Below are 27,980 nucleotides of genomic sequence, written 5' to 3'. Positions count from 1 at the left end.
GAATCGCTTAAGCCCAGGAATTTCAAGTTGCTGTAAGCTATGACACCACCGCTCTCTACTGACGGTGACAAAGTGAGACTCTGTCTCAAAAAAAAAAGAAAAAAAAGAGAAACCCTCAGAAGGGCATGCCACTGGATGGCCAAATGCTGGCTGTCTTCTGCCAAGGCCCGAACCACAGAGAACATGTAGATGTCAGAGAAGTCAGTATTTTATTTTTCTTGGCTTGCAACAGGAGCATTCTTGCATAGGAGTACACAGGCAATACAATGGAGCTCAAGAGGGGTATGCAGCATATGCCACCACAGGGTGGGGTACAGGCCTCACCACAGAGGGCCTGGGTACAGGAGAGGCTGAAGACCCCTCTGCCAACCACACACCAGGTCCCAAGCCCCTGCCTCACATTGCAGGTTCCTGGCAGCCTGACCTCTGGCCAGCAGCCCCAGCATGCTGGGGGCTATCCCCACCTGCCCAGTCCCCCTTGCTCCCACTTCACCTGTCCCAAGGACTCCTCCTAAACCAAAGGGCAGCACATAACAGTGCCCAACAATGCTGTTTCCCTGATCCCCTCTGCAGCCCACAGGGCCAGAGCAGCACTTGGACAGCCACTGTGGCTCCCATGACCTGTCTGTCCTGATAGTCCCAGCCCCTCGCAGAGCACCTGGGGCCATGCTTCCCTGGAAGACCCTACCATCAGCGATGCTGCAAGACAGAGGGGATGGGCTGGGAGTGAGGGGTTGGCCCAGGCCCCTGCCCCTCCTGGGTCCAGACCTGGGCTCTTCTCACCTCAGTCCCCAGGCTGGGATTGGCAAGGGCTAAAACAGGGATGATGGGAGAACCAAGGCCCCTGGGGAGGCATCCCCGACTCAGGCCGGGGCACTGGCTGGCACGAGGGCTGCAAAATACCTAGCGGAGGCCACACTCCATGGCCTGCAGCTTCTCCTGGTCCAGGGCCCGTACCAGGTCCTGCACAAACCGCACCTCAGATGCCACCTGCTTGGCCAATGCCTCATAACGGTTCTCCAGGCGGCTAAAGCGGCGCTTGAGCCCACTGGTCCCCAGCAGGGCACCCCGGGCCTCCTCCTGGGCCTGCCGCTTGAGTGCCTCAGTCTTGTGTAGTTCCTGCCGCAGCCGCCGCAGGTCTTGACCCAGGCTGTCACTCTCCTCACGATACCAAGCCTCCTTTTCTTCGTAGATGGCGGCCAGTGCCTCCATGTCCTCATGGCACAGCCGCCGGCTACGCTCTAGCTCACGTAGGCCCTCCTCAGCTGCTGCCACCTCCTCCAGCACCTTAGAGAAGCGCTCAAAGTTGACATAGGAGTTGTTGGGTGGCATGCTCGAGTGTGACTTGATGGTGTACTCCTTCAGACGCGTGGTCTTCAGGCGCCGCCGCTCGGGCTTCTGGCCTGTGTCCTCGCTGCGCACGTTCCGCCTCCGGATTGCCTACAGGGAAGGCCAAAGGGAAACTGCAGAGGTCCCAGCTGCAGTAGTCACAGCTACCTGGACCACATCCGCTATTCCCCCTGCTCACATCCAGGAATCACATTTTATCAGCACCACGGTTATCCTTGCAGCTTTCTTCAACAACCACAGAGCCACATCACTGACAGACAATACCCAGCAGCTGTCCAAATGTTGCTCTGGCCCCAACCCACACAGCCATATGCATTTACCCATGGGCCCTCCAGAGAAAAGGGCTGCTGGACCCTGGCCCAGAGTTCCTGAGTCAGCCCCCCTGGACACAGACTTGGGCTGATGACCCTACCAGGGTCTCAGCAGGACAACAGCAGCCCCAAGCCAGTGACCCAGGCTCCAACACCACCTCTCAGTGTGAGCACCTCCCACTGCCCAGGCCACTATCTGGAGACCATCACCAGACACTGGGGCTCATCACATCTATACCCCTTTAGTGTTGGGAGACCACCAGGACCCCACAGAGAAAGCTGAGGCAGCCAGCCCCCACAACAGCCCCACCCCCTTACCTTGATCCAGGAGTGCTCCAGGCTCTGGGCGATGGTCATTCTCCTCCTGTAAGACACCCCCACCCTGCCCTGGTTATGACATGCAGGCCACCCGCACAGTCTTTCCCCCAGTGCAGGGGAAAGGCTGGGCAGAAAGCAGGGCCAGAGAGTCCAGCCTCTCCCACTGCGGCAAATGCAGCCAGCTGGGCCCTCCCAGATTCGCAGCCCCTAAGGTTACCCTCCAGCCTCTATTCAGCCAACCACAGGGGGCTGCAAGGTTTTCAGGAAAGTTTGTCAACAGATTTGAGACCTGGGGCTAGGGTTACAAACTCAGCTGTCCACAGAAGGGGCCAGATGGCCAGGGGAAACTGAGACAAAAGGGAGAACCTATACACAAGGGAGGGTTCACTGTTGCCAAGATTCTCGACTTTTCTAGGGAAAAAAAATAGTCACCTGGAATTTTATATAAAACCCATTTTATCAGCCGGCAATAAATTTTCTTTAAAAAATGACATGGGCAGCTGGACAGTGGCTCATGCTTGTAATCCTAGCACACTGGGAAGGTGAGGCAGGTGGATCACCTGAGCTCAGGATTTCAAGACCAGCCTGACCAAGAGTGAGATCCCGTCTCTAAAAATTAGCCAGGTGTTGTGGGAGGCACCTATAGTCCCAGCTACTCAGGAGGCTGAGATAAGAGGACTGCTTAAGAGTTTGAGGTTGCAGGCGGTGCCTGTGGCTCAGTTGGTAAGGCGCCGGCCCCATATACTGAGGGTGGCGGGTTCAAACCCGGCCCCGGCTGAACTGCAACCAAAAAATAGCCGGGCGTTGTGGCGGGCGCCTGTAGTCCCAGCTACTTGGGAGGCTGAGGCAGGAGAATCGCTGAAGCCCAGCAGTTGGAGGTTGCTGTGAGCTGTGTGATGCCACGGCACTCTGCCGAGGGCTATAAAGTGAGACTCTGTCTCTACAAAAAAAAAATAATAATAATAAATAAATAAATAAATAAATAAAAATAAAAAAAGAAAGCTGATGCATTAAAAAAAATAAATAAATAAAAATAAATAAATTAAAAAAAGAGTGTTTGAGGTTGCTGTGAGGTATGACGCCGGACATTCTACCCAAGACAACGGAGTAAGACGCTGTCTCAAAAAAATATACATATATATAGCAAGGAGGTCGAGCGTGGTGGCTCACACCTATAACCCCAGCATTTTGGGAAGCCCAAAGCAGGAGGATCACTTAAGGCTAAGCAAAAGAGAGACCCCATTTCTATTAAAAATAGAAAAAAAATTTTTTTTTTTTTTTTGTAGAGACAGAGTCTCACTGTACCGCCCTCGGGTAGAGTGCCGTGGCGTCACACGGCTCACAGCAACCTCCAGCTCTTGGGCTTACGCGATTCTCTTGCCTCAGCCTCCCGAGCAGCTGGGACTACAGGCGCCCGCCACAACGCCCGGCTATTTTTTTTTTTGTTGTTGCAGTTTGGCCGGGGTTGGGTTTGAACCCGCCACCCTCGGCATGTGGGGCCGGCGCCCTACTCACTGAGCCACAGGCGCCGCCCTAGTCAGGCATGGTGGTGGGCACCTGTAGTCCCAGCTGCTTAGGAGGCTGAGGTAGGAGGATCTCATGAGCCCAGGAGTTTGAGGCTGCTGTGAGCTGGGTCAACACCACAGCACTCCAGCCTATGTAACATGGACCAAACACTGCCACTGGTTTGCTACCTCCGGCCCAAAGAGAAAGCCAATCCTGGTTCTCAGCTTCAGGGAGGTGTCACTGGAAAGAGATTAATTCTTGAGGCTACCATGAAGGGAAGAAGGCCACTCAGCCACTCATCTCATGCCCCATCTTATTCTAGATGCCAGGGTCAATCCCGTAACCCCTTTGCTATCAGCCTCCACACCCGTACTTGGGGTCTTTGACAAGCAGTCGGCGGATGAAGTCCTTGGCCAGCTCACTAGTGTTGCCAAAGTACTCCTCATCAAAGTCATAATTCACAGCTGAGATGTTGGTGAGCGTCTCCTGCTTGGTCTCACCCAGGAATGGGGAAGCGCCGCTCAGGCTGGAGGATAGGAAGGGAATCAGTAAGGCCCCTAGGTACCCGCCACAACCTCACCGCCTCCCAGGCTGCCCCCAACTCTGTCCTGTTCTCAATAGGTTATCCACACACCCACCAGCCCCTAGAAACTGCCCCCAGGGAAGAGCTGAGGGTAGGTCCCTTCCTCAAACATTCAGAAGGAGACCATGCTGGCAGCCAAGAGTCAGGAAAAGGGGGATACACACTCTCCCAGATTGAGGCTTGCACCTCTTCATACGGCAGCATCCTGCCTTCAGAACTCTCTAGAAGCCCCTGAGACAGCAACCACACAAAATCATTCTTTCACTCATTCATCCACTATCCACCTCAGCTGGTGAAGGCAGGACAGCCACCAGATACTTACAGAATGTAGGTGATGACACCAATGCTCCTGAGGACAAAGACAGTAGTCAGCCCAGTGGCTATACTCACATAAGATTACCTCCCACTCTCTAAAAGGCCATAAAACCCAGAGGCTGGCAAGGTGAAAGGCTGAGGAAGTCAGGCCCAAGGCCAGGCAGGCAGCAGGTCTGTCTCCCTGAGGATATCAGGAGCTGCATGGTCTGCTCTGCCTCCAGGCTCCACAGAGTCTCTGGTCCAGTCCCTTTCTCTGCCTGGCTCTGAGGTCTCAGGATCTGATAACCATGCACCTTCCACCACAGCTGCCTGTCAAAGTTCAAACCAGCCAGGGGTAGGGACAGAGTAGAGTACACAATGGCCCCACAGATGACCAGATCAGGCCAGACAAGCCTAGCCAGTCCACCCACACAAGGGGACCCTCCACAGGGCCTGGTATGGTCTCAGGCAGGCTAGAAAAATCTTTCCAAAATGGATCAAGCTTCATGGCCACAAATGAACTCTATCAGCTATTCACTAGTTTAATTTTTTTTCTTGAGACAGAGTCTCACTATGTTGCCCTTGGTAGAGTGCTCTGGCATCACAGCTCACAGCAACCTCAAACTCTTGGGCTTAAGTGATTCTCTTCCCTCAGCCTCCCAAGTAGCCGGGATTGCAGGCACCCACCACAACGCATGGCTATTTTTTTCGTTGTTATTGCAGTTATCATTATTGTTTTAGCTGGCCCGGGCTGGGTTTGAACCCGCCAGTCTCAGTGTATGTGGCTGGCACCTACCCACTGAGCTACGGGCAGCACCCACCAATTTCTTTTTCTTTTTTTTTTTTTTTTTTTGTAGTTTTTGGCCAGGGCTGGGTTTGAACCCGCCACTTCCGGCATATGGGCCCGGCACCCTACCGCTTTGAGCCACAGGCGCTGCCCCACCAGTTTCATTTTTTAACAGCGCTTTAAAAACGTGAAAACCGGGTGGCGCCTGTGGCTCAGTCGGTAAGGCGCCAGCCCCATATACTGAGGGTGGCGGGTTCAAGCCCGGCCCCGGCCAAACTGCAACCAAAAAATAGCCAGGCATTGTGGCGGGCGCCTGTAGTCCCAGCTACTCGGGAGGCTGAGGCAAGAGAATCGCTTAAGCCCAGGAGTTGGAGGTTGCTGTGAGCTGTGTGAGGCCACGGCACTCTACCAAGGGCCATAAAGGAGACTCTGTCTCTACCAAAAAAAAAAAAAAAAACGTGAAAACCACTCTCAGCCCACAGGCCAATCAAGCCCGCAGCAGGAGTTGGCCCAGCCCATTCTGAGGCCCCCACAGCACCAGAGCCCCATGGATGGCTCCACCTTATCTCAGGCCCAGGCTCCACACTCACCACATGTCTGCCTCTAGACCCAGTGGCTCATAGTTGACAATCTCAGGGGCTGTGGGACAAGGAGACAGAAAGTCAGGTGCTGAGAAAACACTGGCCAGCTAAGAGGACCACAGCTTCATCTCAAGAGTCTCAGGATGCAGACTTTGGGTCAAGGCTTTAGCAGCTATTTCTGCACTTGGGAGTGAGCAATATGGCAGGGCTGGCCAGCAGCAGCACCCCCAGTGCCAGGCCAGTGCCAAGCCCAGGAGGGAGAACCTGGGAGCTATAAACCGGGGCCAGGCATGACTCATCCCATGCTCAACAGGACTCCTCAGACAGCCCTCACCCCCACCTGGGCCCCAGATGTACCCTACCAGGCCTTACCCACAAACTCTGGGGTGCCAAAGATGTTCTTGAACTCATTTCCTGCCTCAATCTTATGGGCAATGCCAAAGTCAATGAGCTTGATCCGAGGGTTGGGCACATTCTTATCCAGGAGCATAATGTTTTCTGGCTAGAGTAGGAGAAGGCCTCAGTGACTGCTGTCAACCCAGCACCTGGCCTACACCTTTGGGGACAGTCCCAAACCTTCCCTGGGAACCTCAGCCCATGGGTCCTAGGCCAGGCAGTGACAGGGTCAGGAATGTGCAACCTGTGCCACCGAGATTTAAGCCCTCACTCTGGTCCTCATCCCCTGCATTGGGCAAGCTCAGGTAGTCAGGCTAGGGCTTACCTTGAGGTCAAAGTGGGCAATGCGCTTGGAATGCAGGTAGTGGACGCCATCCAGGATCTGCTTAAGGAACTGGGTGGCCTCATCCTCCGTCAGTGACTCCTTCTCTGCCAGGAAGTCAAAGAGCTCCCCACCTGACACCAGCTCCAGGATGAGCACCACATCAGTCTTATTCTCAAAGATGTCATGCAGGGTGATGATATTGGGATGCTGGATCTCCCGCAGGATGTTTACCTCCCTCTCAATCTCCTCCCGGCTCACCCCTCGCCGGCTGGAAGATAGGCGGCGCTTCTTGATGAACTTGGCTGCATACTCCTTGCCCGTGCCCTTCTGTTGACATTTCCGCACAATTGCAAACTGGCCGCTACAGGTAGAAGAGGGATGAGATGAGCACGGAATAGGGGAGAATTCCTGGACAACTCCCCTTCTCTTCCGGGTGTGACCCTGCCTAGAGAAAAACGACCCAGTGCCTGGCTAACAGACATTCCGCCCTGGGTACCTAGCAGGTATATGGATAGGTGAGCACAGAGTAACACACTAGACACCAGCATTGGAGCATTTCTGGACAGTGTAAGGTTAGAAAACACCCAATGCATAGCATATGTAGAGGGAACTGGGAAGAATTATGTTCAATCAAGTAGAATTTTATCTAGGCTCGAAGAAAAATGGGGCCACCTCTTCACGTGCAGACTAGAAAAGGTAATCACAAGGACTTGCTAAGTGGCACAGGAGATGTGGGCTTTTTATTTTAAAAAGTCTATAGGACGCGAGGCAACCTGTTAACAGCAAGATCCATCAAGAGCAACGGAAGCTCAGGTAGAGGAGGGGAGTCCACTTCTTAGGTGATGCAATTCTATCCTGACTGAATTTTTCAGGCAGGTTTCATGGGTTTCATTTTATCTTTTTTTTGGAGACAGTCTGAAGCTATTGCCCTGGGTAGAGTGCCATGGTGTCATAGCTCACAGAACCTACAACTCTTGGGCTCAAGTGATCCTCTTGCCTCAGTTTTTCTATTTTTTTTTTATTAAGTCATTTGTACATAGATCATGAATACATTTATGCCACTATGGGATTCAATATGTTGATTATTTAAGTTTTTCTATTTTTAGTAGAGATAGGGTCTTGATTTTACTCAGGCTGGCCTCGAACACCTGAGCTCAAGCTATCCACCCACCTCAGCCTCCCAGAGTGCTAGGATTACAGGCGTGAGCCACTGTGCCCACCCGGATTTTATAGTTTTTAAAAATCTGATGGAAAGGGCGGCGCCTGTGGCTCAGTGAGTAGGGCGCCGGCCCCATATGCTGAGGGTGGCGGGTTCAAACCCAGCCCCGGCCAAACTGCAACAAAAAAATAGCCGGGCGTTGTGGCGGGTGCCTGTAGTCCCAGCTGCTCGGGAGGCTGAGGCAAGAGAATCACGTAAGCCCGAGAGTTAGAAGTTGCTGTGAGCCATGTGACGCCACGGCACTCTACCCGAGGGCGGTACAGTGAGACTCTGTCTCTACAGAAAAAAAAAAAATCTGATGGAAAAAACTGACTTCAAACAAGCTCCTTCTACACAAGCAGAGTGGAAGAAATACACACACTCACAAAACAAGAGAAAAAAGTGAGGACTGCGGCATCCTGCATAGCTGCTCGGGGACAGCAGTGGCTCCTCAGGAACTTAACACAGTATCCACATGACCCTATTTTTCCACTCCCAGAAATTCAAGAAAATTGAACCCAGATGTCCACAAAAATATTTATCCATGAATGTTCATAGCAGCAAAATTCACAACAGCCAGAAGACAGAAACAACCCAAGAGTCCATCTATAGAAGAATGGATAAATCCAACACATTTACCCATGCACTGGAATATCACTCAGCCAGGAAAAGGAAGGGAGTCTCTAACACAGGCCACAATGTGGATGGTTGCACAACTCTGTGAATGTACTAAGTCCACTGAATTACCTACTTTAAATGGGTGAACTGTATAACATAAGAATTCTATCTCTAGCCGGGTGCTGTGGCGGGTGCCTGTAGTCCCAGCTACTCAGGAGGCTGAGGCAAGAGAATCGCTTAAGCCCAGGAGCTAGAGGTCGCTGTGAGCTGTGTGATGCCACAGCACTCTACCAAGGGCCATAAAGTGAAACTCTGTCTCTACAAAAAAAAAAAAAAAGAATTCTATCTCAATAAAGCAGTTCGAAAAAGAGGAAGAATGGAAAGAGAGACTTCGTACCCTACTCCAGGGTGCTGTCCAAAGTCCTATACCATCCAGGTACTTGGTCAAATCAACTATCAATATAATTCAGGAGTTGACAGGGAAAGGCCAGACGGTAAACATTTCAAACTTTGTGGTCCATGTGGTCCCTGTTACAATTGTTTTTACAACCCTTTTAAAAAGTAGACTAGGTTGGCCGGGCATAGTGGCTCACACCTGTAATCCTGCCACTATGGGAGATTGAGGCAGGTGGATTGCCTGAGCTCACAGGTTCAAGACCAGCACAAGCAAGAGTGAGACCCCATCTCTAAAAAATAGCTGGGTGTTGTGGCGGGTGCCTGTAGTCCCAGCTACTCCAGAGACTGAGGTAAGACTATCGCTTGAGCCCAAGAGTTTGAGGTTGCTTGAGTTGTGACACCACAGCACTCTACCAGAGGCAACAAAGTAAGACTCTCTCTCAAAAACAAATACATAAAAATTTAAAAAAAGAAACAATAAATAGGCTCAGCGCCCATAGCAGTGGTTACAGCTACAGCCACATGCACTGATAGTGGCGGGTTCAAACTCAGCCCGGGCCAGCTAAACGACAACAACTGAAACAAAAAATAGCCAGGCGTTGTGGTGGGTGCCTGTAGTACCAGCTACTTGGGAGGCTGAGGCAAGAGAATCGCTTAAGTACAAGAGTTGGAAATTGCTGAGAGCTGTGATGCCAGGGAACTCTACCAAGGACAACATAGTGAGACTCTTATCTCAAAAAAAAAAAAAATAAAATAAATAAATAAGAATGAAATGAAATGTAGGTCCTAGCCCTCTGGGAGGCCTTGACTGGTGGAATGCCTGAGCTCATGGGCTGAAGACCAGCCTGAGCCAGAGTGAGACCTCATCTCTAAAAAATAGCCAGGTTTTGGTGCCTGTAGCTCAGTGGTTAGGGTGCCAGTCACATACATGGGGGCTGGCAGGTTCGAACCCAGCCCAGGCCTGCTAAACAACCGACAACTGCAAAAAAAAACAAAAACAAAAACGGGCATTATGGCAGGTGCCTGTAGTCTCAGCTACTTGGGAGGCTGAGGTAAGATAATCACTTAAGCCCAAGAGTTTGAGGTTATGAGCTGTGATAGCTGTGCTGTGCTGTGCTGTGCTCCCACAGCACTCTACTGAGGGAGACACAGTGAAACTGTCTCAAAATAAATAAATAAATAAAAGGAGGCTGGGCACCGAGCTCAGTGGTTAGAGACCCAGCCCTGCATAACAGGGGCAGCAAGTTCAAGCCTCACCCGGGCCTGCTTAACAATAAATAAATAGGGCGGCACCTGTGACTTAGTCGGTAAGGCGCCGGCCCCATATACCGAGGGTGGCGGGTTCAAATCCGGCCCCGGCTGAACTGCAACCAAAAAAAAAAATAGCTGGGCATTGTGGCGGGCGCTTGTAGTCCCAGCTACTCGGGAGGCTGAGGCAAGAGAATCGCTTAAGCCCAGGAGTTGGAGGTTGCTGTGAGCTGTGTGATGCCATGGCATAAAGTGAGACTCTGTCTCTACAAAAAAAAAAAAAAAAAAACAATAAATAAATAAATAAAAGGAAGAAATTAATGACACTACTAGAAAATTTCAACAAATTACCTCTGTGGCCTGCATAATATATCTATTGAACCTTACTGACATGGAGTTGCGTGATTCTTTTTAACAGTTGTATCACATTCTACCCACAGAATCAGTGGCTTGGGAGAACCACTTAAGAGGTGCCCTTAGCCAAGCGCAATGGCTCATGCCTGTAATCCTAGCCTCTGGGAGGCTGAGGCAGGTGGATTGCCTGAGCTCATAGGTTCAAGACTAGCCTGAGCAAGATTGAGACCCCATCTCTATAAAATAGACAGGCTTAGCACCCGTAGCTTAGTGAGTAGGGCACCAGCCACATACACTGAGGTGGTAGGAACCCAGCCCGGGCCTGCTAAACAACGACAACTGCAACAACAACAACAAAAAATGGCGGGCATTGTGGCAGGCGCCTGTGGTCCCAGCTACTCGGGTGGCTGAGGCAAGAAAACCACTTGAGGTCAAGAGTTTGAGGTTGTTGTAAGCTGTGACACTACAGCACTCTACCGAGGGTGACATAATGAGACACTGTCTCAAAAAAATGAAATAAAATGAAATAAAATAAAATAAATAGTTGGGTATTGTGGCAGGTGCCTATAGTCCCTTGAGCCCAAGAGTTTGAGGTTACTGTGAGCTATGACACCATAGCACTCTACCGGAGTGACAAAGTGAGAGTCTGTCTCAAAAAAAAAAAAAAAAAAAATGGGTGGCGCCTGTGGCTCAGTGAGTAGGGCGCCGGCCCCATATGCCGAGGGTGGCGGGTTCAAACCCGGCCCCGGCCGAACTGCAACAACAACAACAACAAAAAAAAATAGCCGGGTGTTGTGGCGGGTGCCTGTAGTCCCAGCTGCTCGGGAGGCTGAGGCAAGAGAATCGCGTAAGCCCAAGAGTTAGAGGTTGCTGTGAGCCGTGTGATGCCACGGCACTCTACCTGAGGGCGGTACAGTGAGACTCTGTCTCTACAAAAAAAAAAAAAAAAAAGGTCTCGGTACATGTAGCTCAAGCAGCTAAGGCGCCAGCCACATATGCCAGAGCAGGCAGGTTCGAATCCAGCCTGGGCCTGCCAAACAACAATGACAACTACAACTAAATAGCCGGCCTTTGTGGCGGGCGCCTGTAGTCTCAGCTACTTGGGAGGCTGAGGCAAGATAATCACTTAAGTCCAGGAGTTGGAAATTGATGTGAGCTGTGATGCTACGGCACTCTACCCAGGGCAACAGCTTGAGGCTCTATCCCAAAAAAAAAAAAAAAAAAAAGGTGGTGTTCTCATCTGCTGTTCATATACACATTGCTACAGCAACTACCCCCATTCTTAATTCCACATCCACGTATGTATGTATTTTCACTGATTTAATTCTCAGAGATGAAATCAGTGGTTTATAAAAAGAATACAATTTATAAAAAGAATAAATTTTTCCTGGCCTTTGCCACACTACCCCCTAGCAGGAGATCCTAATACATTTTTCTGAAGTATGAGATTTCTCAGGAGGAGGAGGTAAGGGTGTGCCTTCTTTACCACGCTAACAAAGGAAATTCCTGAAGGAAAGATTTCAGGATCCCAAATGAGCCTGAAACACTCTCTAGCCTGAAGCATCATGACTCAGTTATTTACATTCCCTTCTGGTGACATCAGGGGGCGGGATGAGGCAGCTCCAGGAAGGCTGGCCAACAGCAAACTCACCAAATAAGGTTTGAGGCTCTACAAAAAAAGGGCAGGCCTAATGGTGCGGGGCTGGCTGGCCTGCATGGGGGTGGTAACTGGGGGACCCTCCAAGGCCCAGACAGGCAGGAAATCAGCAGCCTTGCTAGAAGGGGAAACCTCAGCCATTTCCCACAAGAATGCTAAACAATTGGTAGGAGTGTAGGTCTAGGCAGAAGGCCCCCAATCCCCTTTAAATGTGCAAGAGCTGGGAAAACTTGAGTGTCTCTCAACAAAAAAAAGGATTTTTTATAATCTAACATGTAAAGAGCTTAGAGAACAGATCTTTGAATAACAGAAATAGCATCTATTGCTCTCATGCCACGTGCAAGGTAATGTACAGTGTATTATTAGGTGCTGTACCTACTCAGTTACTTTTCTCCCCAAAGAAAATACACAGAGGATGCTTAAGAAATAATTCACTGTTGGGCGGCACCTGTGGCTCAAAGGAGTATGCCAGAGGTGGCAGATTCAAACCCAGCACCAGCCAAAAACTGCAAAATAATAATAATAATAATTCACTGTCGGGGCTGTCTGACTCGACACACCCCAAATGCGTTCCACCAATAAATGACAGTAACACATTCTTTCTTGGGATAAAAAGAGAAAGGCCAGGAAGGGTGAGTTACTATTCAGGAGTCCCATGTTCAGAGGGGATTGCTCACCTGCCCAGTTCTTCTCCCATCTCATAGTGGTCCTCCACGTCTTCCTGTCTGAATGTGGACATGGCTGGTCTGCCTTCTAGCTTCCACTCTGGGAAAGCAGAGACACAGCAGCCTGGAGACAGGATCTTAAAAAGTTCCCTAACCTTTACCCTGAAAGAGACACAGAAAGAGGCCAAACAGGAGCTGAGAAGCCAGCCCTTCCTCCTAGGTAGAGAGATCTGCTCACCAAACATAAAGCTCACATCACTCCAAACTGAAGTTCCTAATTCCTCAGAAAGATGCTGCATTTAGTGGGCTCATCCTTTTACATGTCACTGCTTTTAGATGCTGTAACCACCCTCCTGCCACATAATTGATTCCCCACAAACTGCCCACGTTCCCCTTTTTTAAATTTATTATTTTTTTTGAGACAGAGTCTCACTCTGTTGCCAGGATAGAGTGCCATAGTCTTAGCTAGCCGCAACCTCAAACTCTTGGGCTTAAGAGTTCCTCTTGCCTCAGCCTTCCAAGTAGCTGGGATTACAGGTGCCAGCCACAACACCTGGGTATCTCTAGTAGAGACAGGGTCTTGCTCTTGCTCAGGCTGATCTCAAACTCCTGAGTTCAAGCAATCCACCCATCTCAGCCTTAGATTGCTAGGATTACAGGAATGAGCCATCCAACCTAGCCCTTTTATTTATATTTTAATTCAATTTTTGAGACAGGGTCTCACGCTGTCCCCCAGGCTGGAGTGCAAGTGACATCATCACAGCTCACTGCAGCCTCAAGCTCTTGTAGTCAAGCAATCCTCCTGCCTCAGCCTCCCAAGTAACCCACCTAATTTCGTCTATTTTTGGTAGAAATAGGGTCTCACTCTTGCTCGGGCTGGCTTCAAGCAATCCTCCCATCTCAGCCTCCAAAAGTGTTAGGAATACAGGCGTGAGCCACAGAGCCCAGCTCCACATCTTTGTCTTTCCAGGCCAGACCTCCCAACCTGCTCAGCCAAAGCACACATTCCCCCACATTCCTACAAACTCACATTTTTCATGCCCCCAAACCCCAAGGAAACATTCCTCCCTGTCCAACATCCTAACTGAGTTCTCATTCCCAACATATTCCATCCCGCCCCTCCACATATCCCCCAACCAGGACGGGTCTATTAAGACTTTCATCAATGAAGTGACACACCCCAAACCCCATCTCTTACTCCCTCCAGTCCTTACTTCCCCAGGAACTAGACCAGGACTTCCAGGCTCCTGCAAGCCCACTTCTACCTCCAGCTGACCTTCACCCTCCTAACAAAGATTAACCTCTTGCTTCTCTTAAGCTGGGCGAGGTGGCTCACTTCTGTAATCCCAGCACTAGGGAGGCCGAGGAGAGTGGACTGCCTGAGTTCAAAGGTTCAAGACCAGCCTGAGCCAGAGCTAGACCTCACCTCATCTCTAAAAATAGTCAGGAGTGTGGCGGTCGCCTGTAGTCCCAGCTACTTGGGAGGCTGAAGCAAAAGAGAATCGCTTGAGCCCAGGAGTTTGAGGTTGCTGCGAACTGTGACGTCACAGCACTCTACCAAGGGTGACAGAGCTGTCTCAAAAAAAAAAAAAAAACCCTTGCTTCTCGTACCAAAACCCCAACCGCAGTGTCCCCCAATCCTCAAACCAGCCCCCACAAAGTGCCGGATCTGAATCTCCATCGTCCTTCACCTGCTCTCACCCCCAACCTCCGCACAAGCCCCAAAGCAGATGCCAGGAGTGATTCTTTATTCCCCAAGGCCTTCCCAATCCCCAACGTTCCAGCTCAAGAAACCCTGAGGTCGCCACGCACCTCGCAGGCCCGGCCACCCAAAGCTCCCCATATCTGTCTACCCTTACACCTCCCCATCCTCCACGGATCCCCGAGGCGCCGCTCCAGCCCCACTCAACCCGCCGACCAAGCCCGCTCCTCACTCTCCGCGGCCCAGTCCAACTCCGCCGCCGCCACCGCAGCGCTGGCCCCGGACGCCTCTGCTCTGGCCCTGCCGCTTTGGGCCCCGCGGTGCGCCTGTGCTGACGTCACCACGTCTGCCAGTGCCGTTCTCCGGAGGCGAACCCCACCGCCCGTTGGTCAACGTGCCTGCCGCTCCTCCCGCACCCTGACGCCCCGCCCCCCGTTGCTTTTCCGATCTCTGCACCCGGATGCAGCTTCGCCATTGGCCAATCGACTCACTCGCCCTGACCTGATTGGTTGTAACAGACCCCAGTCAAGAAAAGGGAAGGCCAACTTCCGCCCCCAGAACATCCCGCCCACCTCTCCTCTGACCCTGGTCCTGAAGCTGCGAAAACGTATGCTGAAGCGCTGCATCCGAGCTGCCTTTTTTGAGCGTAAGCTTGAATAGATGGCCCAACCGTGTTTGAGGGCACAGAGCAGCTCCTGGGATGGGCCCTGAGATTACTTTAATTCCCATACGGCAGTTTTTTCCTCTGTAAAACGTTACCCAGTTTCTAAATACTTAAATCAACACAGAAATAGTTGGTCGCGTTACTATTCACAGGATCCTTTTAGAACTCCAGTTTTTCTCAAGCTAGATGGTAAAAGTGAACATTTTATTGAGACTTAGAACATACCAGTAGACACCATGAGATATATTATTTCCCCCGTTTTACAAAAGACACAGCTAGATAAGTTAAATAACCTGCCCAAGGTCAAACAACTAGGATGATGCCCAGATAGATCGGCCCAAAGCCAAGGCCAGATGGCATCAGACGCCAAAACCTTGTTTATTTTGGCCACTGATTGCCCCAACTTCATCCCCTGCCACTATTTACGCCATTTGCCCTACCAACTAAAACCATTTTCCATGCTTCTCACCTCAAGCATTTCATTCCTATCTCAGGTCTTTCAAGTACAAACAGCACCTTCTCTTGGAAGGCCCTCCACCTTGTACCTGGGTGGCCCTTTATAGATCTCATCAAAGAGTTTTAAGTACAGACCACCTTCTAACCGTCCTGCTGGGAATAGAAGCCACTCTGCCCCCTCTGCAAACCAAGCAGAAGGTACACTGGTGGACTTCTCTTTGCCACTTGACCCTTTACCCCCTACTCGTTGCTATATTCACGTCAAGTTTAATCAGTGCAACGTAACTCTATAGAGTTAACGTTTCTCTGAAAAGTAAATTGAACATTTTAGACTTAAGGCAGGGAACTTTTTCAATGCTATAGAATTAGACATGGGGGAAATGTTAAGAGTGGGAAATATATTGAGTGGCACCTGTGGCTCAAAGGAGTAGGGCACCAGCCCCATATGCCGGAGGTGGCAGGTTCAAACTCAGAAAAACTGGTGGCCAAAATCTGGAAAAAGAAAAGAGTGGAAAATATGGCCAAGTGTGGTAACTCACACCTGTTAACGGGAGCCACAGTGAGCTATGATGATGCCACTGTATGTGCTCTCCAGCCTTAAGAGACTCTGCCTCCAAAAAATGGCTCATGCCCATAATCCGAACAGTCTAGATTCTAAAGGATGAGGTAGGAGGTTTCTTTTGAGTCAGACCAGCATGAGAAGAGATCCTGTCTCCACTAAAAATAGAAAAATTAGCTGGGGTGGCGCCCATCACTCAGTGGGTAGGGGGGGCTGGCCACATACACCCAGGTTGGCAGGTTCCAACCCAGGCCAGGGCAGCTACATAATGACAACCGCAAGAAGGAAAAAAAAAAAAAGCCAGGCGTTGTGGCTGGCACCTGTAGTCTCAGCTCCTTGTGAGGCTGAGGTAGGATTGCTTGAACCCAGTAGTTTGAGCAAGATGATACCAATGCACCCTAGCCTGGGCAACAGATTAACTCAAAAAACATGCAAATCTAAGGGGAATTTAAGAAAAGCAAGCTTGGGCTCAGCACCTGTAGCTCAAGCAGCTAGAGCACCAGCCAGACACCAGAGCTGACAGGTTTGAATCCAGCCCAGGCCCACCAAACAATGACAACCACAACCAAAAAATAGCCAGGCTTTGTGGCCCGGCGCCTGTAGTTGCTTAAGCCCAAGTTTGAGGTTGCTGTGAGCTGACATCACGGTACTCTACCCAGGACAACAACTTAAGACTCTTGTCTCTTAAAAAAAAAAAAAAAAAGGAAGCTTGCTTTTAGGTGTGGTTTCTTTTACTATTTTTTTTTTCTTTTTCTTGGACAGTCTAATTTTGTTGCCTTGGTAGAGTGCCGTGGCGTTGTAGTTCATGGCAACCTCAAGGTACTGGGTTCAAGTGATTCTCAGCCTCCACAAGTAGCTGGGACTACAGGCACCCACAACACCCAGCTGTTTTTAGAAACTGGTGTCAAGGGCGGCGCCTATGGCTCAAGGAGTAGGGCGCCGGTCCCATATGCCAGAGGTGGCGGGTTCAAACCTAGCCCCGGCCAAAAAAAAAAAAAAAAGAAACTGGTGTCAAAACTCCCAAACTTAGGCAATCCACCCCACCTTTGCCTCCCGAAGTGCTAGGATTACAGGCTTGAGCCACAACGCCTGACCATCTCCCACTTTATTAGCCTTTTTTTTTTTTTTTTTTTTTTTGTAGAGACAGAGTCTCACTTTATGGCCCTCGGTAGAGTGCTGTGGCATCACACAGCTCACAGCAACCTCCAACTCCTGGGCTTGAGCGATTCTCTTGCCTCAGCTTCCCGAGTAGCTGGGACTACAGGCGCCCACCACAACGCCCGGCTATTTTTTGGTTGCAGTTCAGCTGGGGCCGGGTTTGAACCCGCCACCCTCGGTATACGGGGCTGGCGCCTTACCGACTGAGCCACAGGCGCCACCCCACTTTATTAGTCTTAATCCACCACCTTAAGAGGACTGTGGCATCATGACTACCTGAAACTCTTGGGGTCAAGAGATCCTCTTACCTCTACTCCCAAAATGCTAGGATTACAGGTGTGAGCCACTATGCCCAACCTGAAATTTTTTTTGAGACAGAGCCCAAAGCTGTAACTCTGGATAGAGTGCTGTGACATCACAGCTCACAGCAACCTCCAACTCCTGGGCTCAAAAGATTCTCCTGCCTCTGCCTCCCAAGTATCTGGGACTACAGGCACCCACCACAATGCCTATTTTTTGGTTGCAGCCGTGGTTGTTTGGAGGGCCCAGGCTGGATTCAAACCTACCAGCTCAGGTGTATGTGGCTGGCCCCTTAGACTCTTGAGCCACAGGTGCTAAGCCCAACCTGAAATATTTTAAAACTTCAGTTCCTTGGTGCACTTGTCCTACTTCTCGTCCTCAGCAGTGCCACCTCCACCACCCCACTGAGTTCCACTGGGCAAGCACCCACTACTCAGACAGCCTCTTCCCCTTGTGTCTCAGGCACCTGAACAACCGTTCTAGGCTGCATTGACCTCTGGTCCTGGCATAGCACTGAAGCCTTGATACTGGATTGTGGGAGCCCTGCTCCCCTACAAAGATGCCACAAGAATGAGACAGAATGAAGTCACCACCGTATCAAATTTATTATTCCAATGGCACTAACACAGCTGGAGTTGCTCATGGTCACACCACACAGGACTCCCTGCCTTCTAGAAATTACCTACCCGCTGTTCCTTCCTCCTTTCTGGGGGAAAAAACCACACTACGGGCCATTTGCCCAAATATACCTCTTAATGCATTCATTTAAAAATTTTTGGACATCTGAGTTTCCCTCTGAAGAAATGGAAAAAAAAAGTTGAGTGTCCCATCCCTCCTCCCTCTGCCCCACCGGCCAAATCAGTCCCTATAAAGAGGGCATTTCTGCTGCCCCGCAATCTGGAAATAAATATCAAAAGAAACAGCATCAAGTGTTAATGTTGAGCGATGGCCCCAGAACCTCTCAGGTGGAGCATCAATCACTGTGTCGTGTCGGGACAGTCTCAAGGTGTTGTCTGAGAATGAGGACGTTTTGCTGTGGTCAAACTGAGTGTGGGTGCTGAGCCCATTCCACCGAAGTGGGGGGCACTGCAGCAGGGGCAGTCTACAATTTGTCCAGGAAGTTGTCCAGGGCTGGGATGCCTTCCTTCAGGCCTTTGCGCTTACGGGTCTCCGCCACAACCTGGCTGGGGCGACTGGTGTGGTCAAAGGGGTCTCCGGGCAGGATCTGCCAGTGGTCAAATACGCACTGGGGGAAGGCCTGGCCACCTGTGTTGGACCTCAAGTCGGCAGTGAAACCTGTAGGGGAAGAGAGAACAGAGACAAGGCTCACTGGGCTACCCAGGAAAAGTGGGTCCTACAGGAACCCAGGATAGCTTGTTGGCCCCACAGGCAAACATGTATGAGAGGGTGACTAGGACACTACCCCTCAATTTCAGACAACTAAGCACTGAAATAGCCCTTTATAGTGGTGAGCTATATAGCCCAGCTGCTCTTTCAGCCCCGTCCCTGAGACATTCCTAAACTACATGCCCAAAAGCCTTCTCAACTTTGGGGTAGCAGAATCTTTCCCCCTACACTTAAGTGATTTGGAGTCTAATAGGGTCTAGGACTGGGTTGCCTCCCAAGTGCAGAAGGCAGCAGACTATACCAACTGCTCCCAAAGAAGCCCAGGCCACATGCCTTGCCAAACCCAAATTAAGCTAGATGTCTGTCCCTCCTGACCTGGCCTGACTACAGCCTGCTGAGATTTGTAAGCACACTGAGCTGCCACTTACCAAAGGACTCATTGACGGGCAGGTAGGCTTTAACAATAAACATGGGGGTGCCAGCCACCTGGGACTCCTCGAAGACATGGCCCCGCTTCCTGTTCAGTACACCGTATATGCCACCAACCACTAGTTCTGGACACTGCCATGAAAGGGAAAGAAAGCCACTCACTCAGCAGCCGTCAGGCAAAATATCAACCATACAGATCTCAGAGGGCATGGGCTAAAGGGAAGGCTGCTCACTTGTATTTCCACAAGGTAGATGGGCTCCATGAGCCGGGGCTGGGCAGTCAGCACACTGGCATACAGGCAGCGCCGGGCTGTGGGGATGATCTGTCCTCCCCCACGGTGGATGGCATCCGCATGCAATGTCACATCATGAACATCAAAGCGCACACCCCGCATGTTCTCTTCACACAGTGCTCCCTTATGAGGGCAGAGAAACAATCAGCTCCCTGTGTCAAGCCCTTCAGGTCTTAGCCCCAAGCGAACCTGGTGCCTCACATCTTGCCTACCTCAGCAGCTCTCATCCTCACCAGGGGCCACACGCTACAAGCACAGATGAGGTACCCATACTCCCACACAAGTGTTTGCCTCCTGGGCCTGACACAAGCATCCCACTGAACTCCCAACTTGGCTCACAAGAGCTATGTCCCCACCTCCTTGGTGGCCCACTGGAAGCCAGCCACCACGCTGTCCTTGATTTCATTGAGGTACTGCACGCCCTTGGTGATGTCAGTGAGAATGTTTGGGCCAGTGCCATCAGGCCCAAAGCACCAGATCTTGCGGGCCTCAGCCACATCCCACTCGTACTTCTCAGCCAGGTATCGTGCCCGCTGCTTCAGCTCCTGGCGGGCAGACACCTCGCCCTTGTCGATGTCCTCAGCCAGACCATCAGGGAAGGGCCGAGCCTTCATGTAGAGCCGGTTGTGCTTGTTGGGGGACTTAGAGAGGCAGAGCACACTGGACTCCTCGCTAACTGTCTCACGATATGAGACAACTGGGTCAGATTTCTGCAGAAAGAACAGAAAGGTCACACCCCAGAAGGGAAAGGTGATCTTCACAGAATTCCTAAAGCTTTTCCCAATGAGACACAGTTAACACAGCAGTGGTGTATTAAATTGGAATAAATTGAACCACATATTTGTTAAGTACAGGGGCATGGTCTACCCTGAAGTCTGTACCCACTGCCAGCAGGACCCGGGAGAGACAGTAGCATCCACTGGAAAATAACAAATAACAAAAGCTTTGCAAGCAAGCCTGGCCTGAGCCCATGGAGCACATTGCTATTTTCTTACAGAGAGTAAGGGAAAGCTAGCATGCAGATAATTCACAACTAGAGCACGCAGTGGCAAGGCCTAAGGAGGCTGGTGTGAAGGGTGTGGGAACAGCGCCCTTGTTCACCTTGATGGGGATGCAGGCGTGGTCCTCCTCCAGGTCCTTCAGGCAGATTTCCAGGTGCAGCTCACCGGCGCCCGCAATAATATGCTCCCCAGACTCCTCAATGATGCACTGAAAAGGCCAAGCATGAGCCCTGGGTACTAGCCTAGCACCATACGTAGGCCCAGGGATAGTATGGAGACGTGGACTCGAAGGATGAGCACAAAGCAAGCCTTATGTATCCTCCAGCAAAAGAGGCTCACCTGCCCCAAAATAAGGACTTAGGGGAAGCATGTCAGAGATTTGGGACACCCAAAGGCAGCAAGAAGCCCTATAACTCCTGCCACTAGATTCTGGCCTCACTATCCTTAAACAAAATTTAAGATCCACACAACCCACAGTAGACATGTAGAATCTAAGTAGTCTTAAAAAATGGAGACAGCAGTCACCCAGGCAAGAAATCACCACCTGAAAGGCAGCAGTTATACCTGGGAAGGTACAGGCCCACCACAAACCAGAGATCCCTACTTTCATGAATCTCTGAAATCTTAAAACCATAGCAACCAACTCAGCCACACCTCAGACCACAGCAAATGCTACCTCTACAGGTGGCATCTGTTTTCCCACGCCTACCTGCACCATGGGGTCAGACTTGGCCAGGCGCTTTAGCCCCTCCACCAGCTTAGGCAGGTCAGCTGGGTTCTTGGCTTCCACGGCAACCCTGACAACAGGGCTGACACTGAACTTCATCACCCTCATGTTGTGGGCATGCTCAAAGGTGGTGATGGTGCCCGTCTTCACCAGGAACTGGTCAACACCCACCAGGCCCACAATGTTCCCACAAGGCACATCCTCTATGGGCTCCACGTAGCGGCCCATCATCAGAATTGTTCTGTGGAGAGGAGGGGTCAGTGGGTCAAAAGACAAGGGTTGGCCAGGTCACATCCCAAGAGGCAAGACAAGGCCTTTTTGGAGCCAAGCACTGACTGCATTCCAAATGTAACCCAGATAACTAACTTAGGCGCCGACTTGCCTGCGACACAGATCAGACTCCTGAGGAGCTAGAACAAGTGCTAAGCCACAATTGCTGCTGGGGTAGGGATGCCATTAAACATCACCTTTGCGGTCACTGCCCACTCTGAACATGGGACAAGACCGTTGCCTGGAACTCAAGGACATTTACATCCAACTCTGAACTGGCTTCATGATACACACAGTTGATCAGCTCACTTCCCCAGAGACTCTACTCATCCTCACTGGGCCATGACAAAATAAGCTGGAAATAGCTTAACACTACCCTCTCCATACCCTCCTCAGCCACCTGCTAAACAGGGAAGCAACCCACCATAGGTAGTGAAGTGCTCACCTCTGGATGGGCTTCAGGTAGAGGTCCTCCTTCTTCCCGGGGGTATAGTTGGGCCCCATGATCCTGACCTTCAGGCCGGTAGACACCAGCCCCGAGAAGACACGTCCGAAGGCATAAAACCGACCTTTGTCGGAGGTTGGCACCATTTTGGAAATGTACATCATAAGGGGGCCTTTGGGGTCACAGTTTTTAATGCCTGAAAAGACAGATAAAACCCAGCTAGGACAGCCTTATTGCTCTGCAGTCTATCCTTCTAGAACCCTTCCCTGGAAGGCATCCTGACCAGAGCCACATGCCATAGCTCAGCCACTCATGATCCACATACCCATGGCAGCCTCGTCGTCTGGGGGCCCCTCGTACAGAAGTTCACAGCGGTACTTCTGGGCCGTCACGGGGGAAGGCAGGTGGATGGTGATCATCTGCAACAGGGCATCCCCAGCAGGCAGCCAGCGGCGCATCACAGCCTGTGGGACAGAAATAGAAGGGTTTGCACAAGAGTTGGGAGCACCCCAGGATGAGCTTTCCTTTCCTTTCCTGGGGATCTGGTAAGTGAACAGTAGAAACTATGTTCTCCCTAAAAAACATGCCCTTTATTTATTTTTATTTATTTTTTTTTTGGTAGAGACAGAGTCTCACTTTATGGCCCTCGGTAGAGTGCCGTGGCCTCACACAGCTCACAGCAACCTCCAACTCCTGGGCTTAGGCGATTCTCCTGCCTCAGCCTCCCGAGTAGCTGGGACTACAGGCGCCCGCCACAACGCCCGGCTATTTTTTTGGTTGCAGTTTGGCCGGGGCCAGGCTTGAACCCACCACCCTCGGTATATGGGGCCGGCGCCCTACCGACTGAGCCACAGGCGCCACCCAAAAACATGCCCTTTATAGAAAGGGATCCATGCAGTGCATATGCCTGCCCATACACACCGTCCCAGAGGAGGCTGGCTGTGATGCCTTAAGGTAAAGAGCCCAGAAATCAGAGGTCACAAGAGAGACTGATAGCCATCTCCCTGATGGGGATTCTCAGCCCCCAAGGACCAGGGTCTGACCACCCATAAAAATGGCAACCTGAGCTCCACTTAGTTCAGAAAGGACTACCTAACTGGGCTTTACATAAGGACCAGAACCTCCTCACGCACCTTCAGCAGAGGTTTGCCTTCTTTGTCCTTATCTTCACTGTCCAACTTGATGTCCAATTTTTCAATCAGTTTTGCTGTCTCCTCTTTCTTGAAATTCATGATTGCATGAAAGACCTAAGAAAATGGGAAAAGTTTAAGTAACCTGCTTTCAGCCTAAAGCCAGGCACAGAACAGCAGCTACACTGTATAAAGCCTGACCCACTTACCACCAAGGGCATGACCCAAATGAGCAAATCCAGATAAAGCCTTGTGGTAAATTACTTGGGTAAGGGGGAAAAAAAGGGCACCTGATTGGCAGGGAAGTAATTTATTTTTTGTAGAGACAGTGCCTCACTTTTCAGTGTCTCCAGCTCCTGGACTTAGGCAATTCTCTTGCCTCAACCTCTGGAGATTGAGGGAGTAGATGGGACTACAGGCGCCCGCCAGAATGCCTAGCTTTTTTTTTTTTTTTTATTGCAATTTGGCCGGGGCCGGGTTTGAACCCACCACCCTCGGTATATGGGGCGGGTGCGCTACCCCAATGAGCCACAGGCACCACCTGTAAAAAATGTTTAATTTACAATATTTTAGACTCCTATGAAAGCCCCCACCTACCCTCCATCTAACCACCATCTACTAGAGAAGCCCTCTCGTCCTCACTGTGCAAGTCCTGAAAATACTTTCTCACCCACCTACTGAACCTCCTGCCCCTGCCCTGTTAGGAACCATTAAGTGAAAAGATTTTTTTTTTTTTGTAGAGACAGAATCTCACTTTATCACCCTCGGTAGAGCACCGTGGCATCACACAGCTCACAGCAACCTCCAATTCCTGAGCTTAGGCGATTCTCTTGCCTCAGCCTCCACCCTACCCACTGAACCACAGGCGCCACTCCGAAAAGATGTTTTTATTACCACTAATGGAGATGCCTGACCATGAGCACCTGCTGTGGGGCTCAACTGGGATCTAATCCTCACCTTGAAGATGGGATCTAAGATGAGCTGACAGAACGTCCGGGGAAGCTTCTTTCCGTCAGGGCTGGTGGCTGACTTGCTGAATTTGCCATTGGCTGGGTCAAAGTACCTAGCAAGAGAAAGCCCAGCCCAACCAGGTTAGGGGGTTGCAAGAAACCAAGGTAGCTATGAAGACTAGAGCATGGGTAGAACTCCACAAGGTGTCTGGTGAGCTTGAGCTGTGTCCTGAACACCACTTCCACGCTGCTGGAGTGTCACAGATTCCCCCTGCTCTGTCCTCCCCTCTCCTCCCTGTGAAGCTCACCGGTCACCCCACAGCTTCTTCATCATGTCCTCCACTTTCCTGGCCCGCTCAGCTGGCCCAAGCTGGCCCTCGCCCTTGGCTGCAAACTTGGCCACATACATCTCTGCAAACTGCTTCAGGGTGAAGGCCCAACCATGGAGGCCAGACCCAAAACCCACAGTGCCAAGGACAGGGTCAATCTGGGAAAACAGAAAAAACGTGAGCAGGGTTTAGTGGGGCCCTGGGCAGATCTGCAGCTGTAACCCCACCAAACACCATATGCCTCAGATACTAGATTTCTTCAGTAGACATCAGGTCAAAGTGAAGAAATGTCAGTCATCATGTACAGGGGCCCACCCAGCCCCACCTGCAGGCAAGCCTCAAAGGCTTGATCCAATCAGATACAGAAACATTCCAGCCCTTTTCTCTTCCACCCCGCTTCCTGAGGTGAACATTCTTCTAATCTCAAGTCCCCAAGGACACCTCCTGGGCCAGGCAGAAAGCCCTTCAACTTGCAGGGACACATACCATGATGTTGCCCATGGGGCCGCTCTCGCCCTCCCCGTAGGTGGAGATGATGACATTCACGTTCTCCACAATACGCTGGAAGGTCTGGTAGAGCTCCTCAGGCTCCAGCTGCAGCTCAAGCAGAGCACGGTCCATCTTGTTCATCATCAGTACAGGCTTGATGCGCTCAGCAATGGCTTGCCTCAGCACCGTCTCTGTCTGCACACACACGCCTAGAACAGGCAGGAGAAAAAGCACCCATCATCCACAGGTGGGGATGGCCCAAGTTCCAGGCCCTGCTGCTGAAGACCTGCTGCTTACCTGACACACAGTCCACCACCACCAAGGCGCCATCGGTGACTCGGAGGGCAGCTGTCACCTCTGAGGAAAAGTCTACATGCCCAGGAGAGTCAATGAGGTTGATGAGGAAACCAGAGCCATCCTTGCTCTGCTTAATGAAGTTCAAGTCATTTTCAGAAAGCTCATAGAAAAGGGAGATGGCACTGAGGAGAGAAGGGTAGGTTAAGACTGGAGCCACACTTGGCCCTCAGCTATCCTACCCACCCTAGGTTGCTCCCAAGGGAGCCAGTGACATCCCCAAAAGCCAGAGCCACCACTCAGCACTCTCCACCCTGTCCCCTCCCCTTCTTGATTACTCATCCCTAGAGTTAAACCTCAGGTTTCCCACACAAGAGCTGACCCACCCACTGCCTCTACCAGGGATGGGGACTCCAGGTACCAGTCTCCCACACCAGCTCCTCAGAGCCCCTTCTGGCTCTGCATACGTCGCACCTGACTCAAAATAGTGACCAAGCAAGACTAAAACCCCAGAGACCACTTTTGCCCTTTCTTCTTCCCTAGCCCCAGCTAAGATTAATCAGAGAGAACCTTACAACATTAACATCTGATAACAGAACAGACGGCACTGATGGTCACTATGCCCTAGTGACCTGTGCTTGCCCTTTCCAGTCTCATCCTTCTCCTATTTGGGGCCAAGACAGTCACAGGGGGCTATCCTGTCAATGCAGGTAGTTTTCAGCATCCCTCCATGCCAGTTACATTCTCCCTATCAGGGAGCAACGTATCTCCTGATGTTACCAAGTATCCCTTGGGGTCAGATATACTCCCCCAAAAGTGAGTACTAGGTTAAGCCTCCACTTCAAAAACCCCCAGCTCCCAATGCCCTTTCACCCGTGCCTCTCCCAGTTGTCACCCTGGATAGAACCTCACCCCCACAGCATAACACAGGCCCTAACACACCCCAACATTGACTGGGAAGGTCTGAGGAGGAAAACCACGGTGCCCACAGGTCTGTCCCACCAACTTAGCCCATTGCTGCTAGCTGCCAAACCAGAGTGGCTAGTCCCCACCCAGGTCCACAGGGCACCAGGGAGCTCACGTTGACTTGATGGTGATACAACGCTCCTGCTCGTCCTTCCGGGTGTCAGTGAATCGTGTTTCCCCAGCCCGGGCCGATGCAATGATGCCTGCCTTGCACACCAGGGAGTCTGTCAGCGTGGACTTGCCATGATCCACGTGGGCAATGACAGACATGTTACGGATGTTGGCCTTCTTGTCCATAATGGCCCGGATCTGGTCTACCGTGAAGTTCACCTGAGAGAAATGAGGTGGCTCAGATCAGCCTGGAACTCTGGGAACCCAGCCTGGCACAAAACATCCAGTCAACACCAAAACTGCCAGGTCAAAGGCCAGGAAGGAGTTGGTGCTGTGGTGGCCCACAATGCCAGCCCTTTAAAACCACTCCACCCCCAGCTGCTCGGGAGGCTGAGGCAAGAGAATCCGGTAAGCCCAAGAGTTAGAGGTTGCTGTGAGCTGTGTGACGCCACGGCACTCTACCGGAGGGCAGTACAGTGAGACTCTGTCTCTACAAAAAAAAAAAATAATAAAAAAATAAAATAAAACCACTCCACCAATCTCAAGGCACCACTGATTCCAGCTGTCATTCAGAACTCACAACCCAAAAGACAACAGCATAATCCCAAATATGATCGATTTCTTCAACACCAGGAACAACACTGGGAAATTCTACATGTCAAATATGAAACTAATAAAACCAAAACCGTCTCCAGGCTGTTGTTAGGCCACCCTGGCTTCCCTCAACCAAAAAAAAAAAAAAAGCTTCTTAAAAACGCAAGGTCACCCTTCTCCCCGGGGAATCAGAAAGATCCGCAACCGCCGGATATCAAGGCCCAAGAACAACGCTAACCGGCAAAAATCCATGTCCCATGGCTCAGACCCCAGCTTTTCCCACTGGAGAGTCAAAGGAAAGACTAACGCCCAGGCTGCAGTTATCACGAGGCTTTCGAGGTATAAAGAGAAAATTTTCTTGCGTCGCTTCCCGTTTGGCCATTTCCCCGCTGTCCAAGGCCCCTAGCAGAAAATCGAACTCAAACTCGCGGCCTGCGGGTTACATAAGGCGCCACCCCGACTCTCAGCTTCTACCGCGGTGCCCGCCATTACAACCTCTGCCACATCACCGCACCCCACCCGCGTTCACGCCACCACCCCAGCACCAACCGGGCCCGAGCTCTCGTAAAGAACAGCGTCCCCGGAATCCGAAACGGGGCTCGGCGAAAAGGGCGACGCGCCGACATGGCGGCGGCCGCTTCCCCATACCCGACTCAGCCGCCGCCATGTATACGCTTTATCCGGTCTGCTCCAGCGTCCCAGGGTAGGCAGCGCCAGCCCCGCAGAGGACCCGCCGCAGTTCCGGGACAACAGCTGAACAGGGCTACTCACCATGGTGGCGGATGGCGGTGGATTCTTCCAGGTAGAACCAAGCGAGGCGAGTCGCGCCGAGGATGGCGGCGACGACGGCGGAAGAGAACGCTGACGTCAACACTGAGCCTTTTGTAGGCGGACGCCGGCTGGGCGGGTCATATGACTGCGTTGCGGGGGCGGGACAACGAGGCGCGGCACGCAGGCGCACAGAGATGCGACTCCTTGTTAACCCAGTAGGTGCCAGCCCGGCCTATAACAGGTTATGGGGTTGGCGTCCGAGGGGCAGTGGTCGTACCCACTCTGGGTCTGGACTGTGGTTTGCACTGTTGAGGTGTATAAAGCGGAGAGCGTTGTTTTAGCGAGAATAATAATCAGAAAAACTGCATTAGTGTGCAAAATGTCAAGTACTTGTATCAAAAGCACAGA

At 51.3% G+C, this 27,980-nt stretch overlaps 2 protein-coding genes and 1 non-coding gene across 5 annotated transcripts; all 3 read right to left on the bottom strand.

Moving 5' to 3' along the window:
- Positions 1-186: 186 nt before the first annotated feature.
- DAPK3 (death associated protein kinase 3) lies at positions 187-14,644 on the bottom strand. 3 transcript variants are annotated; one of them, XM_053579902.1, is made up of 9 exons: positions 14,522-14,644; positions 12,600-12,749; positions 6,452-6,812; positions 6,103-6,232; positions 5,740-5,788; positions 4,391-4,417; positions 3,859-4,011; positions 1,980-2,025; positions 187-1,440 (listed from the first exon to the last, which is right to left on the bottom strand). In XM_053579902.1, exons 2-9 carry the CDS (start codon positions 12,659-12,661, stop codon positions 904-906), a joined length of 1,365 nt encoding a protein of 454 aa, XP_053435877.1. In that variant the 5' UTR covers positions 12,662-12,749; positions 14,522-14,644; the 3' UTR covers positions 187-903. The 3 variants fall into 3 exon arrangements, with proteins under 3 accessions (XP_053435877.1, XP_053435882.1, XP_053435890.1); XM_053579907.1 differs by having other exon boundaries at positions 12,600-12,687; positions 14,522-14,639; XM_053579915.1 differs by lacking the exon at positions 12,600-12,749 and having other exon boundaries at positions 14,522-14,640.
- A 3,363-nt stretch (positions 14,645-18,007) lies between these two features.
- On the bottom strand, positions 18,008-27,727 carry EEF2 (eukaryotic translation elongation factor 2). The gene is made up of 15 exons (XM_053579797.1): positions 27,573-27,727; positions 26,212-26,426; positions 25,134-25,315; positions 24,834-25,045; positions 24,327-24,505; positions 24,026-24,131; positions 23,072-23,185; positions 22,264-22,402; positions 21,939-22,134; positions 21,206-21,464; positions 20,597-20,704; positions 19,852-20,205; positions 19,436-19,618; positions 19,202-19,334; positions 18,008-18,722 (listed from the first exon to the last, which is right to left on the bottom strand). The coding sequence occupies exons 1-15, from the start codon at positions 27,573-27,575 to the stop codon at positions 18,529-18,531; spliced, it is 2,577 nt and encodes an 858-aa protein (XP_053435772.1). The 5' UTR covers positions 27,576-27,727; the 3' UTR covers positions 18,008-18,528.
- LOC128580311 (small nucleolar RNA SNORD37) lies at positions 24,588-24,652 on the bottom strand. Its single transcript, XR_008378610.1, has one exon. It is a non-coding gene; the product is annotated as a small nucleolar RNA SNORD37 (small nucleolar RNA).
- Positions 27,728-27,980: the final 253 nt, after the last annotated feature.

The sequence above is a fragment of the Nycticebus coucang genome, chromosome 2 (assembly GCF_027406575.1).
Source record: "Nycticebus coucang isolate mNycCou1 chromosome 2, mNycCou1.pri, whole genome shotgun sequence".
NCBI lineage: Eukaryota > Metazoa > Chordata > Mammalia > Primates > Lorisidae > Nycticebus > Nycticebus coucang.
The sequence above is the reverse complement of the archived record's forward strand: the minus strand, read 5'-3'. Positions and strand labels throughout refer to the sequence as shown.